We start from the raw sequence: 19,074 nt of genomic DNA, 5'->3' as shown, positions 1-19,074 counted from the left end.
GAGATTGAGCCCCGCATCTGGCTCCACCCCCAGTGGGGAGTCTGCTTGAGATTCTCCCTCTTGCTCTGGTCCTTTCCCTGCTTGTACAGGTGTGCACACATGCACGTGCTCTTTCTGTCTCTCTAATAAAAGTAAATAAATCTTTAAAAAAAAGTCTGCCACATAGTAAAGATTATTTGTTTTGCAATTATATGTATTACTATTACTGTTAATATTACTGCTATTTTATTTTATTTTAAGATTTTATTTATTTATTTGAGAGAGAGAATGAGATAGAGAGAGCATGAGACGGGGGAGGGTCAGAGGGAGAAGCAGACTCCCCGCTGAGCAGGGAGCCCGATGCGGGACTCGATCCCGGGACTCCAGAATCATGACCTGAGCCGAAGGCAGTCGCTTAACCAACTGAGCCACCCAGGCGCCCCAATATTACTGCTATTTTAAAAGAAAAAGCAACCACAGTCAATGAAGGATTTGTTACTTAACTAAATCAAGAACTACTAAAATTTCATCCTTGTGATAATACTAGATTTAAGCTTTTTTAATATTCAAAAATTTTAAAAATTCTGTATTTTACAGATAGTAACAGTGAATATAGATTATATGGAAGCTATTGAATTAGTTTGTTTCCTGCTTTCTCTTTGAAAACAAACATTGTATGTAATTTGTTTTATGTATTATGGTATGTATATTTGCTTCGATAAATGAAGAAATTCTGTTTACACATTATATCTGTGCATGTTTAGTATACCTTGACAACAGTGTTACCTTTATTCTTGAGTATCATATTCTTGAGTATCACAAAACTCATTTTTACATGTAACATTTTGCATATACATTATTTTATATTAGCTTTAGAATTTATTTTGAAATATAACCAAAATATTTATTTTAATCTTTTAAGACTATAAATCAAAATGAATACTTACTTTTCTTATCAGTGAAAACATATTCTTTGTCATTGTATCTATGATTTTTAAAAATTATTGAATATGATAGCTATTACTTTTTTATAAGTAGAAATAAAGCTGTTGGCAGGAATTTTCTCATTTTCATGAAGGGGGGAAATCGGAGGGGGAGACGAACCATGAGAGACTATGGACTCTGAGAAACAAACTGAGGGTTCTAGAGGGGAGGGGGTTGGGAGGATGGGTTAGCCTGGTGATGGGTATTGAGGAGGGCACGTTCTGCATGGAGCACTGGGCGTTATGCACAAACAATGAATCATGGAACACTACATCAAAAACTAATGATGTAATGTATGGTGATTAACATAACGATAAAAAATAAAGTTATAAATAAATAAATAAAGTACATAAGACCAACAATATTGAATACTATTTAGATGTTTAAGTTAATGATTTTTAAGATATGTTAAGTGTGTGAATAAATACAAGGCTAAAATTCATTTTATATCCTTTTTCCTAAATGTAAGTAGAACCAGAGGAATTTAAAGTAGAACCAAGGGGCGCCTGGGTGGCTCAGTCGATAAGTGTCTGCCTTCGGCTCAGGTTATGATCCCAGGGTCCTGGGATCGAGCCCCACATCGGGCTCGCTGCTTGGCAAGAAGCCTGCTTCTCCCTCTCCCACTCCCCCTGCTTGTGTTCCTGCTCTCGCTGTCTCTCTGTCAAATAAATAAATAAAATCTTTAAAAATTAAAAAAATAAAATTAAAAAATTAAAAAAATAATAATAAAAAATAGAACCAAAAGCTATCACTAAAAATAATTCTGATAACTTAGTTCTAAGGGCTTGTTTTTAAAATCCTTTAAATCTGTTTTATAGTGTTAATTTACTTAGTATTCTCATTACTTTTTTTTTTTTTTTTTTAAAGATTTTATTTATTTATTTGACAGAGGCAGACGGTTAACGACTGAGCCACCCAGGCACCCCTGATAGTTACATTTTTAAGAATATTTTTTATGTGTAAGTTCTTACAGGAGAGCAGATTTGAAGACGAGTCCAAGGATTGAGAATTATCTAAACACAGTATTGAAAGTTTTTGGAGTGTAATAGGACTCTTTTCATAAGTAGCATATCATATCCAGTGCCAGTGCAGTAGCACTCAGTAGATGCTTATTGAGTGAACCATTTAAGCACTTGTAAAAATATGATGGTAAAATGATTCAGTTCCAGGGCACCTGGGTGGCTCAGTCGTTAAGCGTCTGCCTTAGGCTCTGGTCGTGGGCCCTGGGTCCTGGGATCGAGCCCCACATCAGGCTCCCTGCTCCGCAGGAAGCCTGCTTCTCCCTCCCCCACTCCCCCTGCTTGTGTTCCCTCTCTCGCTGTGTCTCCCTCTGTCAAATAAATAAAATCTTAAAAAAAAAAAAAAATCCAGTTCCTTGTCGTTTACCATGCTGGCACTAGAAACGTAGTTTGAAATGAAAGTTTGGTATATATGATTATGTGCTTGTTTTCTGAAAGGAATAAAAAACCTGGGAGCTTAATTTTTTTCCCTAAATTCTTTTAACTAGTGCCAGGTATATGGGGAAGTACTCAGTTATAGGTTGATGTCAGTTCTTAGATAGCTGTTTGAATCCCAGTAGTCTGAACAGCACTCAGAAGGTTTGTAAAGAACTGTATATAACTTAGTTTTAAATAAAGTGCTTCATTTAAACTGATTTTGAACATTGAATTAACCTGTCCTTTTTAAAATAAATTCTTTGGCAGAACTAAGTTCAGAAAATCTCAGAACCTGCTTTAAGATCATCAATGGTTATATCTTTTTATCATCAACAGAATTTCTACAGGTATGTTGTACAGTTTTTGCATTGTAAAAATTTGTGTAGTTCTTACTTTGATTGTCTCTCATTTGAAATCAAGAGGTACCTTTTAAATGAAGATTGATCAGTTACTTTAAGGGGAGAAAAAACTTTATAAGCACTGTAGGGCAGATGTGATGCAGTTCCATGAACTGTTACTTAACACAGAAAGTATCTCTATAAATAAATACAGCCTTATATTTCTATAAAAATCAGTATCGCAGTAAACTGTATTTTTATTTTCTAAGCTTTTTCTAAGAGTTCTAATTGAAACTTTATATACTTAGACCTTAAGTATATAGTTTTCAAATAGATTGTAATGAGTTCCAAATTTAATTTTTGCCTGTTTTGATACTGCAAATATATTTATATGTATATTTTGACTTTTGATTGAATTTCAGACATATGCAGTGGGTCTCTGTCAGTCGTTTTGTGAGCTGCTAAAGGAAATTACTACAGAAGGTCAAGTTCAAGTACTCAAGGTACTGTCATATTTTAAATGAATATTGTTGTAAGTTTTTCATCTGTATTTTGTGAAATTGGACCTTCATTTGGGTTTGGATGATTGTCAAGGAGAAGAGTACTTCTAGACAGTATTTTCTTTTAGTGGTAATCAATTACTATAATTCTGGGCCAGGGGTTTCAAATTTGAATGTGGATACAGATCTCCTGAGGATGTTGTTAAAATAATGTGGATTCCACATTTCTGACAAGGTCCCTGCTGATGGTATCCTAATCAAGGTCCATCTCCCCACCCCATCCTGAGACCTCACTTTTAAGCAAGGCTTTAAAAATGTTTAGGAATTGTCCAAAAGCTGGTGACATGTAATACTTCTCACTGCTCCAGTTGGTTAGCCTACTTTTGGGAAGAAATTTTATTATAATTTGGGACTTTTAATTTGTGTTGGCATCATAGTTATACTATGAAACTTGTATCGATTGAGTATGATTTAGAGCCAGTATAAAATCATTATGTTGTATACCTGAAAATAATATAATGTTATGTGTCAGTTATACCTCAATTAAAAAAAAACTTTAAAAAATAAGCTCTGAGTTAATGTTTATGCATTATATCTATATAGATTAAGGATATATATTATCTTTATATATTGTATATCATTGTGTAGAATAGGAACAGGCTCTGAGTTGTATATATTTATGTATTAAAGATATAGTATCAATTAGATATATATTTATAAACGTAAGTGTATTTATAAATTTATATGAAATATATATTTACATGTATATGTATACATATATACATATGTCCTTCATGTTTGTACTTTGCAAGAAGATGTAGCTGTTAACCCTTCCTGCACTCCCCCACTTCCCTGATTTCTTAGCTGTGTTCTAAGTCAGATATGGTCAGATATGCAAGATGGTTAAGTGAAGTGTTAATTATCATAACAAAGTTGCATTTATCGTATGAGAATGATGGCATTTCTTTAGATCCTAAAAACTATATGATTTCCTCCCAGTGAAATTAAAAAGTCTTTGCCCAAAGAGGTTCATTGTAAGAAATGTATAATTGACCCTTGAACAACACAAGGTTAGAGTTGGAGACCCTCTGCACATTGAAAATCCAGGTTTAACTTCTGACTCCTCATAAACTAAACTACTAATACCCTGCTGTTGACCGAAATCTTAAAGATAACATAAACAGTCAATTAACACATATCTTTTAAGTTATATGTATTATATACTGTATTCTTATAAGAAGAGAGAGAGAAAAGAAAATGTTAAGAAAATCATGAGATAAAATGAAAAAAAACTCATGAGAAAATGCATATCTAGTACTGTACTATATTGAAAAAAATCTGCATATATGTGGACCTGTGCAATTCAAACCCTTGTTCAAGGGTCAGCTGTATGTAACTAATCACAATAATTGTCATAGTAATCCACAGTATATTTGGGGGACTAAGTGGGTAAAAGTTTGTGCATATGGTAAAATCTTCTTTTGTATTAACCACTATGATAGCTGCTATACATCTAATAAGAGTAATCATCAGTTTGAACTTATTCAAGCATTATAATATTTAATGTGTTGTTCTTCAGATATTTATTGTACACACGCACAAATAAAACTCCAGATATCCGTGTTACAAGGCTTGTTAATTCGACTCTCAAATTGGTTGCATTTCGTAGCTTTGGTCATTATTCATTTATTCACTGTATAGGTTATAGGTCAGCACACTTTTTCTATAAAGGACCAGGTAGTAAATGTTTTAGGCTTTGTGGGCCATACAGTCTTTGTCTCAACTATTTGTATCTGCTGTTGTAGAATTGAAAGCAGTTATAGATGATAAGTAAATGGATGAGTGTGGCTGTATTTCATTAATGCTTTATTTACAGAATTATGGCATGGGCATAGTTTGCCAACCCTTGGTATTAGTATTCAGTTTTTAGTTATAAAGTGATCAGACAGGGAGGCACCTATAATTAAAGACTTTGTATGTTTCCTAGGGCTGCCATAACAAAGTACCACAACCCAGGTGGCTTAAAACAACAGAAATTAATTTATAGTATTTATAGTAATTATCTTTCTCACGGGGTACTAGACACTGAAAGTCTGAAATCAAGGTGTTGGCAGGGCCATGCTCTCTCTGAAGACTCTGGAGGAAAGTTTGTTCCATGCCTTTGTCTTAGCTTGTGGTGATGGCCAGCAAGCTTTGGCTTCCTTGGCTTGTATATGTGTCATTTCAGTCTCTGCTTTCCTTTGTTACATGACGTTCTCCTTGTATCTCTGTTTTCTCTTCTAATAAGAGTACCAGTCCTAATGGATTAGAGGCCTACCCTAAAAATACCATCCTAACCCAATTGCATTTGCAAAGATGCTGTTTCCAGCCACGTTTACGGGTACCTGGGATTAGGACTCCAACATATCTTTTTGGAAGACACAGTTCAACCCATAACAAGCATTTACTGTTAAAAAGTGAAAAGATGGTTTTTGTGTGTGGGGATGAAGTATGGAGGACTTGATTGGAGTAGGTTTTGTAAATGAAAGTGACCCAGTAGAAGGGAGGATGGCTCTAGATAATACAAGGGATTGGGATTTCGGATCAAGAGCATTTGTGGAAAGATTAGCTTGAAAGGGGAGCAGGAGTTTGTTTTCTGAGAGAGTTGGCAAAAAGTGGCAGTGATTGAAGCTGTAGATAATCATGTTTGGTGAGAAGTGTAGGAAACTGGTGTGTGACCTTGGTGTTTTCAGTTACAAAGGAGACAAGGTTAGAGCTGCTTGATGACTGTCACTCTTGAGGCAGAGGTACACTGCAAGATGATGAGACTATTGTACTTTCCACAGGTTGGGGGCATGAATATTACTCATCTCAGTATTCATTCTTAAATGAATTCTACATTACTGATGTTAAAGATGGTACTTAAGATTCTTGACTGACTTACATATTAGAACAGTGTCTTTAGGCTTTAAGAGAATTCTTATAATATAGAAAGGCTTTTAACAGGAGTTGAAATAAGAACTTTGGTTAATTCTGATTTTTCCCAGAAAGTCCATTTATCAAACCCATTACTTCACCATACTGTCTGTTTTTTGCTTTTCTGTATTTGAAATCACAGTAGAAACTTTAAACCAAGATAATGTTGTAAACTAAAAATAGGGCACATACGGTAAAATATGATAAAACTCTGATTTTAGTTTCATAGATTCTTTAGTTTCTTTTTTAGTATAGGGGTTAAAGCATGAGAACGTAAGCCCCAGTTACGAAAGAAGCATGTGGTCTTTGAAGGGGTAATTACAGAAATCTGTGGCTTCTAGAGACCACCCTGGATGCTTGAGGCCTGGTCTACTCTCACCCCCACTATTTTCACAGTATTCTCTAAGCTGCAGAGATTACAAGTAACATTGGACATGTTTACAAAAATGTTCTTGTGAATTTCTAATGCATTTATGCCCTTTCCAAACTGATGTAGTGGCAATATATAATTTTACTGAGGACCTCATCTGTCTTATGTAATCTTAGCTTCATCTTTTGTCTTGGTGGTAATTTCTTTTCTGGAAGTAGAGAGATAACAAGGAGTCAACACTATGGCCTTAATTCTAACCGAGGAAAAAGTGACTGGCTATGTGGGAGTGATAGAAATTTGAGAGGAAATTGCCATGTCATTTTGATGTTGTCTTTATAGATTTGTGTGTGTGCGCACGTGTGTGTGTTTCTCCTCTAGCTTTTCCATTATCCTAACTTAAATAAATTATGTATTCTCCTTCCTCTGAATGCATACAATGTAAGTGATGTGGAAGCAAGGGGAATCCGTAATTCTTACGTTAAGGATTGCACAGCAAATATGCCTACATCCAGTAGAAATGCCAACTGAAGCATACTAACTGCCCATTTCCAGTGTTATTCTCCTCTTGACCTGCGCTTTGGTTTGCACATCCATCTCTGCTACTTTACACAGTTCTTATGTGTAAGAACTGGGCTTAAATTCTTTCATTTGTTATATAAGGGATTGTGCCACATGAAATTTTAATAATTTGTAAGTATGCATTATCTGAAATCTCTGTTAAATTTTAATGTATATATTCTGAGTGTTAAGAAAAGAGGTTGTTGCTTATGTTTAAACACCTCTGAGAAAAAGTTTGAATTGAAAGGTTTTTTTTCCTCCTGCTTTTGTACTTTTTTTTTAGTAACTACTGAAAGACAAATTGTCCTGAGCCATATGAAATGGGCATTGTGAAATTCATTGGCAAAATGAAGCAGGTTTTTAAGGATATGTCCTAAGGAGAATGTTTACTTTCTTTTTAGTATTTGTTTTTGATTATATTCTTGCAAAATCACATAATCAGAGGCAGTAGAGCAGGAGAGCGCGGTAGGTAGGACTGTGGACCAAAGCGAAACTGCCAGCGTTCGAGTATTGGCTCTGCTGCTTCACAGCGGGTGCAGTGAGCGGCCTCATCTCTGCCCCTCACCTTCTGGCTAGAACATGGGGATGAAAACTTCACTTGTATCCTAGAGTTGAGATGAGGATCCCAGGGGTTTACACGTATAAGGCACTAACAACAATGCCTACCATGTAATCACGTAATATTAAGTGTTTGCTGTTTTTACCTAACTGTATAATTAAATAGTTGTCTAATTATATAATCTCCCTTCGGGGCAGAATAGGCTACTGTACTTGGAGGCCAAATAATTTATTTTGGTTGTTAAGATTTTGGGCTGTAAGAAAAAACAAGTTATTCTACCTCATCTTTTGACCATTTCTTCTAAATAAGTGTTTATTTAAAAATAAAAAGAATACATTAGTTAAAACTTCAATACTAAGCAGGCTATTTACACAATGCTAGAGCTTTATTTTTTATCAAGAATTATATATCTCAGCTGGCCCTTTAAACAAATAATACATTATATGTTAAAAAGAAGAAGAAGATAGCAGGAGGGGAAAAATGAAGGGGGGGAAATCGGAGGGGGAGATGAACCATGAGAGACTATGGACTCTGAGAAACAAACTGAGGGTTCTAGAGGGGAGGGGAGTGGGAGGATGGGTTAGCCTGGTGATGGGTATTAAAGAGGGCACATATTGCATGGAGCACTGGGTGTTATATGCAAACAATGAATCATGGAACACTACATCAAAAACTAATGATGTATGGTGATTAACATAACATAATAAAAAAAATAAAATAGAACTGTAAAGTAAAAAATAAATAAATAAAATTAGTTGTATTTAATTCTTTCTTGCTTTCCGGAATAGTAGCACAGTCTTTTAAAAAACTTTTGTTACGAAAATTTCCAAATTTATATAATGTATAACACCACCCTTACAACTTTACTGGGAAAAAAAATCTTTTTGCTTCTCCTTTTTCCTTTGATGTGAAAGAAGGTGATATCATTGTTTCTTAATTGTACCTAATAATATTTGATTTAAAAATTCAGTGCAAATCATTTATCATGCAAGTATACATTAAAATAATTTGTATCATTTAACATAAGTTACAGATTAAGCCAATTTGTAGATATGCCAGCAGGAGTTCATTGATAGGATATAAGGACTTCAATTAAAAATTGGCCACCTAATAACATTTAACACTATTTTTGTGTAAGCATTGTTATAGCTAAACCAGTACATTTTATTTGAAATCTCAGAAACTGGATTTTATTATTTAATTGATGATAAATACTAAGAGTATGCTAATTATCATGAATAAATTACTTGTTTTTTAAATGAAAGAATATTTTAGGACAGTGGTCCTTTTATGCCTGTACTTGAAAGCTAAGAGAACTCAACATTTTTGTCTTTTTCCTATTCTCAGTGTTCCAGTAAAGGTGTAATAATAATAGTTTTTAATATTAACTCATTATTTTCATTTTTAATACCTCTCAGATACTGTTTCTTAATATAGTATGCCATATAACATTTTTAATATATTTTTGGCTAAATGTCACTGTTATACTTGTTTCTGACAGTATCTGGAAGTAAGTGCTTTGTTCTTTGAAGCAGAAAATTACAATGTTACGAAAATTGGATAGAGAGATAAGTATGCCTGCTTTTGGAACAAATAGTTAAGAGCAAAAATAGGCTTTATTATATTTTGTGAGTCAGAACAAATTATCTAGGTGAATACAATTATATTCTAAAAATACTCAAATTTAAATTGTTAACATCTCTTTAATTTGAAATTTGTCTGTATGTATACATACCACTTTGAGTTTAGAAATTCTCTTGTCAGGTCTTATCAAGTAGTAATGAGCCAGGTTGCTTTCATTCACTGTGGTAAGGCTTATTTAAGATGGCACAAATATTTTTAAGGTACAATTTATTCTGTAATAATAATAGTAATAGCTAATACTAGCATTTACTGTATGCTACACATTTCTAAGCACATAACATAGAGTTCATTCAATCCTCACATAAACTTATGATGATAGTACTATTCTTTCCCCCATTTTACAGATGGGAAATTAAATCACAAAGAGGTAAATACCTTGTCCAAGGTCACACACCTAGTAAGTATTGGAGCCGTGATATAAATGTAGGCATTCTGACTTCAGGATCTATGCTATTACCACCTTGTTTGCCATGTAAGCCTAAAACCAGAAAATGGTTTGACTGCAAGACACCAGCTAAAAGCCTGCATTTTTCACAGGGATTTTATTTTATTTTATTTTATTTTTTTTTAAAGATTTTATTTATTCATTTTGAGAGAGAGACAGAGCACAAGCAGAGGGAGAGGGAGAAGCAGACTCTCCGCTGAGCAGGGAGCCCGATGCAGGGCTTGATCCCAGGACCCCGAGATCATGACCTGAGCCGAAGGCAGACGCTTAACTATCTGAGCCACCCAGGCACCCCCACAGGGATTTTAAAAACATGGTCTGTTCCAAGTATATTTAGAAAAGGGATGGATTAAAACTAATATGTATCAGTTTAATTTGTAATAGCAAAATGCTGATAAAAAATAATTCATAATAGGTAATAAGGTGAACCATACAGAAGGGTACTGTGCAGCTTAGAAAGAAACGAAGACGGCCTGTATGCAGTGTTAGTGTTAGAGTGATTCTGAGACTATAAGCAAAGACCAGTGTCTAGCGTTTTCTTATGTTTAAAGAGTGCAACCTACAGAGCGATAGAAAAATAAGCCAAATTAATAAAGGTGGTCATGTGGGCAGAAGACGGAGAGAGGGTAAAAGGTTGATCTTTCAGGATGTGTATCTGTTTTTTACTTTGGTTTTTGGAGCCAAATAGATATTTTACATGATTTAAAATAATAAAGTAAAAGCAGTTCCTAAAGATGAAAAACAAGCTAAAACATTTGAATCTATTATTGTGTTGGTACCATAGCCATTGGAGAAGAATATTTCAAGTAATTTTAGTATATAGTATTTTACATGTGGATCCCTGGTGGGATAGGTCAGAACAAAAAGAAACACAAGGTGATTAAAAATTGCATTCAGGGGGCGCCTGGGTGGCTCAGTTGGTTAAGCAGCTGCCTTCGGCTCAGGTCATGATCCTGCAGTCCCTGGATCGAGTCCCGCATCGGGTTCCCTGCTCGGCAGGGAGTCTGCTTCTCCCTCTGACCCTATCCCCTCTCATGTGTTCTCTCTCTCTCATTCTCTCTCTCTCAAATAAATAAATTAAATCTTTAAAAAAAAAAAAACAAATTAAAAAAAAATTGCATTCAGCAGTGTTATTGTTATTAGTAAATATTCATATGGTTATTTTGAAACCCATAAGTATATATGTGGGTGTTATATATATTAGAAACAAGGTAATGTTACTATAATCTGAGAGTTTTCAATGTAAGAGAAAGGCGGAAATATAAAATCAAAGAATTTATGTAAAATGCTGTAATGTCAGTTGGATTTGGTGAATTTATGTTACATACTTTACAGGAAAAGAAAGTAGATATCCTAATGCTGTCTAAGTAAAAGACCTAAAACAGTGTCAATCCAGTGGCAGTAAACATCCCAGAACATAGACTGTGGTCTGTAAACACTGTTTCCTGCTGGGTGAGTCCAGAGTTCAGACAAGAGATACTCAAGATAAACTGGAGAGATCTCTTTGTGCCAGAAGGAAGAGAAGGTGGGATTCCATCAAAAGGATACAGGAATCAGTTTGAAGGAGCTCCCACTTGGCTAATGATGGAACAGTTTGAGCATCAGAATAAAACTAAATTGATTAAAATACATCAAACAAGCTAAAATCCTAGAGAACGTAATGATTCCCCTCCCAAGAAGAGTAAGCTATGATTTAAATTCTATTAATAACTGTAAATTACCTTACTTTTAAGTATCTTTGATTATATCAGTTGTCTTTAGAGTTATTTGCTTCTGGGAGCTGCTTGTCCATGTGAGTGTACATACATTTCACTTGAAATATATAAAATTGTTTTAACACTGAAGTCATTAGATGCATTTTTAGAAATTTTGTTTAGAATAGAAAGCACTGGTTGCTGATCAAAATGTCCAGAAGGATTTTGATTCTAGGTTTATAGAGGAGCCTTCTTCAGTGGAAGTAGTCATAATTTGAACTCTGTGGTTTTTAAGTCAAAACTGCTATATCCTCCTTGGAAAGTGGACTGTAAAGTGTCATGTGTGGAAATAATCATATCTCAGGGTCATCACGTCCACAACAAAACCTCATTATTACTAACGGGACCACAGTTGTATCCATTGGCCAAACATATAAATTAGGAGTAAGTACAACTTCTTCACCTCTGGTTAACTGTTCAGTTGGTCTTACCAGTTCTACTTTCTGAATTTTCTTTTGATTCTGTTTCACTACCCCTGCCTCCAAGTCTAATAATAGCATTTTCCTACATAATTTTTCAGAAATAATCTCATCTTCCCTAGCTATGGTTCCTAACCTTTTCGAATACCAAGATTCCATTTTAGCCTTGATATATCTGTGGATCTTTTATGCAATAATAACTATCTTTATATATAAAGAAAATGCATCTGACAGCTGGTTTGTATTGAATGATATACATGTTGGTGAATTTATATTCTGACAGTCATAATGATCTAAATATGTGATTGCTTCTACTTTTCTCTACAAACATGTAATCTTAGGCGTTAATAATTTTTTTAAGTGTTATTTTCTTATATGCACTACATTCTTTGCCAGTAGTTTTTGCTCAGTATGTTCAGACACATCGACCCATCGGGTATTTTATTACTTTAAATTACTTGTCCAAGTCTCTTCCAGAGCCATGCTGACTCTCCTGCCTTCTTCCTCCTCTCCAGGCTTGTAGCTTCTTCTTGTTCCTAGTGTCTTGAAATTTTACAGTGATGTGCCTTGATGTAGGTTTATTTTAGTTGATTGTACTGGGCACTACTGGGCCCTTTTAATCTGGAAACTCTTTTAGACCCTTTAAAGATAATACACTATCTTCTCCTGTGGAGAGAGATGGTCAGTTGCCCAGATATGCAGATTTGGGAATATCTGGCAACCTGTTTCTTAAGTAGACTTTTAATCAGTCTTATTTTTAGCTTTTTCCTTTCCCTTTTTTCCAGAGGAGGTCCTAATTTCTGTGGATTTTGATGAAAGGTAGGGAGAAGACAGAGATGCCATAAATTAAGTTGCTTCTCCACCCTGTCCCTTGCATTCTTAGTTTTTAGCTCTCTGTGACCTGATCAGTCACTTTTGAATTTCTTCTTTATACCTTCCAGTGTTCATCTTTCATCCCTTGGTCCTTTTAATGATTCCCCTTCCCTTTAAAATCCTTATACTGTAATTATAGTAGGGTATCAGGAGGGAATGAAGTTAAATATGCGTCTAGCCTTCAGCAGATGGCTTTATTTTCCATTCATACCTAAAATAGAGACTTTGTGATGACATGAACTTCTGAGATTCAGTTTACTAGCTTACCTACTACATCTTTTCCATCTTTATTCCAAATCTGTTTTTTTAATAAGCTTTATTGAGGTCAGATTTAATTATTTTTTGAACTTCGTTTCCTCTTGCTTTTAATCAGAATCTGTGATAACTTTTTATCCTCTTATCTTTTAGTAGATAGCATAATACTTGGCCCACTGTAAAAGTTTTTGTATTTTTTAACTTTTCTTTAGACATTCCCTTTACCTCTTGCTCAAAATTAGAGAATGCTGTCATCCATGGGTACTATTTGCCTACCTTGAGAATGTTTCAAAATGCACGGAGGTGTATTTGATGGTGATCATGTTTGGAGCATGCTCTTGGCACATAATGAACAGAGACCAGAGATGCTAAAAGCCCCTCGATGCATGCAGTAGTCCTGAACAATAAATCCTTGTCCGACTCAGAATGTCAATAATCACCCTGGAGAAACATTGCTACAAGTTTTAAAGGCAGCTTGGCTCTGCCTTGAGATTAGTACTTGCTCATAACCCTCTCATATGGTGTCTGTTTTCATTCCTTCCCTCTTAACAGTGGGGCTGGAAGCATGGAAGATTCCTTCTTGGTTCTCATTGCTGCTTCCTGACTACTGCCTTCTTATCTTCCTAAAAAATAAAACAAAAATAAACAAAAAAATCTCACTGTGCTTGAATTTCATGCCGTCATTGTTATTATAAAGGGAAGCACTCTCACTTACCCTTCAGAATTTTCACTGTGACAATCAGCCCATGATTGATAACCTATATAATTATATTATAAATAAAATAAGATTATTTCTCGATATATATGCAACAAGCTGTTTTTTGTCTAATTTATTGATAAACTTACAGGTAGATTGATTTTTGGATAGTGAGTATATTTTTTCTAACTTACCTTTTCTCTAATTAAAAGCCATCCCTTTTTTTTTTTTTTTTTTTTTTTTAATAATTAACACACAGTATACTATTAGTTCCGGGTGTACAATATAATGATTCAACAGTTCTGCACATACTCAGTTCTCAACACAATAAGTGGCTCAGATGATTAAGTGTCTGCCTTTGGCTTGGGTCATGATCCCAGGGTCCTGGAATCAAGCGCCATGTCTGGCTCCTAGCTCGGCAGCCTGCTTCTCCCTCTCCCTCTGCCTCCCCCGTGCTCATGTTCTCTCTCTCTATCTCTCTGTCTCAAATGAATAAATAAAATGTTTAAAAAAAAAAATCCCTTTCACCTGTGTCACACCACCTCCCACCTCCCACCTACCTCCCTTCTGGTAACCACCAGTTCTCTGTTTTTAAGAGTCTGTGCCTTGGTTTGTCTCTTTTTTTCTTTATTTGTTTTTTTTCTTAAATTCCACACATGAGTGAAATCACATGTTATTTGTCTTTCTCTGACTTATGTCATTTGGCATTATACCCTTTAGATCCATCTATGTTGTTGCAAATGGCAAGATTTCATTCTTTCTTATAGCTGAGTAATATTCTATTTGTGTGTGTGTGTGTGTGTGTGTGTGTGTGTGTGTGTGTACACCACATGTTCTTTATCTTTTCATCTATAGGTAGACACTTGGGTTGCTTCCATAACTTCGCTATTGTAAATAATGCTGCAATAAATATAAGGGTGCACATATCTTTTCGAATTAATATTTTCATTTTCTTTGGGTAAATAGCCAGTAATGGGATTACTGGATCTTATGGTACTTGTATTTTTAAGCTTTTGAGGACCCTCTATACTGGTTTCCACAGTGGTTGCACCAGCTTGTTTTCCTATTGACAGTGCATGAGGATTCCTTTTTCTCCACATCCTTGCCAATACTTGTTTCTTGTGTTGATTTTAACCATTCTGATGGATGTGAGATGATATCTCATTATGACTTCAGTTTGTATTTCCCTGATGATGCATGATGTTGAGCATCTTTTCATGTGTCTGTTGGATATATGTTTGTTTTCTTTGGAAAAATATGTATTGATGTCATTTGCTCATTTTTTAAAAGGATTATTTGTTATTGTTGTTCTGTTTTGATTTTGATTTTTGTGTTGAGTTGTGTAAGTTCTTTATGTATTTTAGATATTAACCCCTTGTCAGATACATTATTTGCAAATATCTTCTTCCATTAGTTGGATTGTCTTTTTGTTGTTGTTGATGGTTTCTTTTGCTGTGCAAAAGCTTTTTATTTTCATGTAGTTCCAATAGTTGAATTTTGCTTTTGTTTCCCTTGCCCAAAGGAGACATATCTCGAAAAATGTTTCTGCAGCTGATGTCTAAGAGATTATTGTCTACGTCGTCTTCTAGGAATTTTATGGTTTTGGGAATCACATTTAGGTCTTTAATCCATTTTGAGGGTGTTTTGTGTATGGTGTAAGAAAGGGATCCGGTTTCATTCTTTTGCATGTAGCTATTGAGTTTTCCAAACACCATTTGTTGAAGAGACTGTCTTTTTCCCATTGCATATTCTCGCCTCCTTTGTTGATTAATGGACCATAGAATCGTGGGTTTATTTCTGGACTCTCTATTCCGTTCCACTGATCTTTGTGTCTGTTGTTGCGCCACGACCATACTGTTCCGCTTATTACAAAAAAACCAGCACTTTTTTTTTTAAGGTTTTATTTATTTATTCATGAGAGACAGAGAGCGAGCAAGCGAGCGCGAGAGAGAGAGAGGCAGAGGGAGAAGCAGGCTCCCCAAGGAGCAGGGAGCCCAATGCGGAACTAGATCCCAGGACCCCGGGATCATGACCTGAGCTGAAGGCAGACACTTAACCATCTGAGCCACCCAGGCGCCCCAAAAAAAGCCAACACTTTTGAAATGCCTTTTGCTGACTCTAGTGTACCATTTTGTAAGGGTTATTTGTTTAAAATGCAAATGTAATAATGACAACATGGTACCTGTTATTAGGATGTGATTAATTATAATTCTATGTGAGATGTATAGCTGTATGTATTATACACTTCATATCAAATTTTATATCAAATCCATTTTTAATGGATTGTCTTGTAAAAGTGTATCTAATGCCAGAATATTGACTACCTCATGTGTTTGTGTGTATTCTGAGATTTAGTGTGTGATATTTAATACATTGTTTTCTTTACCTATGTTTTACATGAAGCAGTGACTTGGATTATTTAGTGTTACCAATGATTCTTTCTGGTTTTTAGGTTGTGGAAAATGCCCTTAAAGTGAACCCAGTATTAGGTGCACAAATGTTTCAACCGATTCTACCCTGTGTTTTCAGAGGTATTATAGAAGGAGAGGTAAGATTTTCCTTAAGCTTCTAAGGATAGTAATGGACTCTAGGGTTCTACTTTTAATTATTTTCCTTCTTCATTGGAAAATTATTTCTTCTTTGTTGTTAGATATTAAAAGCTTTTCTTATTATTGGGTTGTTTTGAAGTAAATTAAGTAATTTTCAGGGTAGTTATATAGCTTGGCCTTTTCTTTCTCCAGAAACTATAGCTTCTTTTTTTTTTTTTTTTTATAATCTCTCACTTACATGCATGTATATTCATCCACAAAGATTTGAAGCAGAGTAATGGGAAAGAACAGTGCTGGTTGTAGTACCTATTGAATATATGAAAAATACCGGTTATTTTCTAAGTCGGTCTCTTTAAGTGAATCCATGTAACCATGTATTGTACGAGTATTTACAGTAATATAAATAAATAAGCCGTTGGTAAATATTCTTTCTGTGTTCCTCTGTCTTTAAAATCCATATTATACGTATATTACCTTGTATGACATATATTTAGAAAGTTACTTATAACTCAGGTAATATTGGCAGTATATCCTAAAGCGATTTTGAAGGAGAATATTATTTTTATTTATTTATTTATTTATTTATTTTTTAAAGATTTTATTTATTTAGTTGACAGAGAGCACAAGCAGGCAGAGCGGCAGGCAGAGGGAGAGGGAGAAGCAGGCTCTCCAATGAGCAGGGAGCCCGATGCGGGGCTTGATCCCAGGACCCTGGGATCATGACCTGAGCCAAAGGCAGCCGCTTAACCGACTGAGCCACCCAGGCGCCCCGGAGAATATTATTTTATATCCCTTTGACTGTTACCATGTCTAAGATTGTTCATAGTTGTGTTTGTACTCACACCTTGATATAATTTTATGTGTGCTGTGTTTTGATTGTACAGAGGTATCCTGTCGTGATGTCAACGTACCTTGGAGTTATGGGTCGAGTCCTGCTACAAAACACTAGTTTTTTTTCTTCACTTCTTAATGAGATGGCACGTAAATTTAATCAGGAGGTAAGAATCAATTTACTTAAATTGAAGAAAGTCTTTTCAAATAAGGATTGAAAATAATTGGGGTAAATAATTTAAAACTCTTGTATTTAAAATTTTGTATTTTAAAACTTTAATAACTTACATTGTACCCATGATTTTGAAGAAGAAAGAAAAAAGAATGTCTGAATGGCAATTGAAATTTACATTTGTTCTCTTTCATAATAGCCAGTTTTATTCTGCTTAATTGTAGGATGGAATTTTGTTTCATTTATGGTTGCAATATTTTGTTTACTCACACTTAAAAGGAAACAAATACTTTACATATAATTATTTACAATCTTTGTTCCATTCCTTTATTGAGCTTGTTCTTAGTGTCCTGTGATGAGTTTCCATCATAATTATTATGGGAAGTGACTTTCTCAGCAAAGGCTTATTTAAAAAAATACTATAACTAAAACCAACCACCAGGGTAAGTATAGGATAGGTTCTTGAGTGAGATGTTACTTGAGACTATATACATTATATTAAAATATGGTTTTTATGTATTAAGTCCTTAATCTTTTAAGATTTGTAAGATGTGGAAAGTTGAAAGTATTTGAATGATGTTTTTAGAATGGAGGCAATTTGTAAAATCTTTTGGTTTGTGAAACAAAACTGTTTCCACTTTAAGGAAATCTAGAATAAGAATGTACATAGTTTTTTTAGAATTAGATTTCGATATAATCTAATTAGAAATCCTAGCCTTTGTTTAGATGAATAGATAGGTAAGGTTTTTCATTACCTTTATTAAATTTAACTGCGATGGGCTAATATTAAAGTTAAGTGGTTTATTCAGTTGAGTTCCAAATTTGTTGAGTGATTTTAATAACAGTATATTTAACAACCATATAAATGTCATGTATTAAATTCTCACAACAACCCATTGAGATAATAGTATTTTAATTTCCATCTCACATATGAGAAATCTGAGGCTTATAGAGATTTACTGACTTGCTCAGTTTCACACAGCTGGTAAATGATGGCGTTGCTTTATGTACTCCAGCAGCCTAACTTCAGAGCCTGATAACTCAGTGACCACACTGTGCTGCCTCCTGTCCGTCCTGGAGCAGGCACTTTACACTATACACTGGAGACACTTGTTTTGACAAGCTTACAGTAACCTTCAGGGAAAAGAGTACTTGAATGGGCAATTTCACAATAATTGTATGAGTGTTATGTCAGAGATATGTTCAGTATGCTGTGGGAAGAGAAAAGGTATCTACTATGTTACGTTTTTTCCAGGTTTTGTGTGTGTGTGTGTGTGTGTGTGTGTGATAAAATACATAAAACATAAAATTTACCCTCCACGATTTTTAAGTGTATGGGTCAGTGCTTTTAAATAATATTCATAATGTACAATCATCAGCTCCATGCATAGGCCGCCTCGACTGGGCTTAATTTCATATTAAAGAGAAATAATGAACCGTGGCTACTGCTGGTACTGTTAGAACCCATTGGCAGTGTGAAAGATTGAGGAAAGAGCTGTTATCATTGGTTCAGACTTATTTCCGATCCTGTCTTTAGAGCATGGGCTTTTCATGGAACAACACTTCTTATCTTTTCTCTTTACATTTTTCATTACGAAGAGGACATTTTTTTTTCCTCAGAGAATTTGACAAAACATGTCAAGCCATCATGTTTGAGTGTAGAGATGAGGGAGATGAAAGTGAATAAAATAGTATTCTAGTTCAAATGGCTACTTCTGACTGTGAGCACAGTTCTGAAGAACATCAAAAATATATG

General features: G+C 34.8%; 1 protein-coding gene across 1 annotated transcript in view; it reads left to right on the top strand.

Moving 5' to 3' along the window:
* IPO11 (importin 11) overlaps window positions 1–19,074 on the top strand; it is a 217,116-nt gene that overhangs the window by 118,300 nt on the left and 79,742 nt on the right. The window contains exons 23-26 of the mRNA XM_036070953.2: window positions 2,667–2,746; window positions 3,160–3,240; window positions 16,219–16,314; window positions 17,200–17,313. Coding sequence (XP_035926846.1) covers window positions 2,667–2,746; window positions 3,160–3,240; window positions 16,219–16,314; window positions 17,200–17,313 — 371 coding nt within the window. The remainder of the gene's footprint in view (window positions 1–2,666; window positions 2,747–3,159; window positions 3,241–16,218; window positions 16,315–17,199; window positions 17,314–19,074) is intronic.

This window comes from Halichoerus grypus, chromosome 2, assembly GCF_964656455.1.
Source record: "Halichoerus grypus chromosome 2, mHalGry1.hap1.1, whole genome shotgun sequence".
Taxonomy (NCBI): Eukaryota; Metazoa; Chordata; class Mammalia; order Carnivora; family Phocidae; genus Halichoerus; species Halichoerus grypus.
The sequence above is the reverse complement of the archived record's forward strand: the minus strand, read 5'-3'. Positions and strand labels throughout refer to the sequence as shown.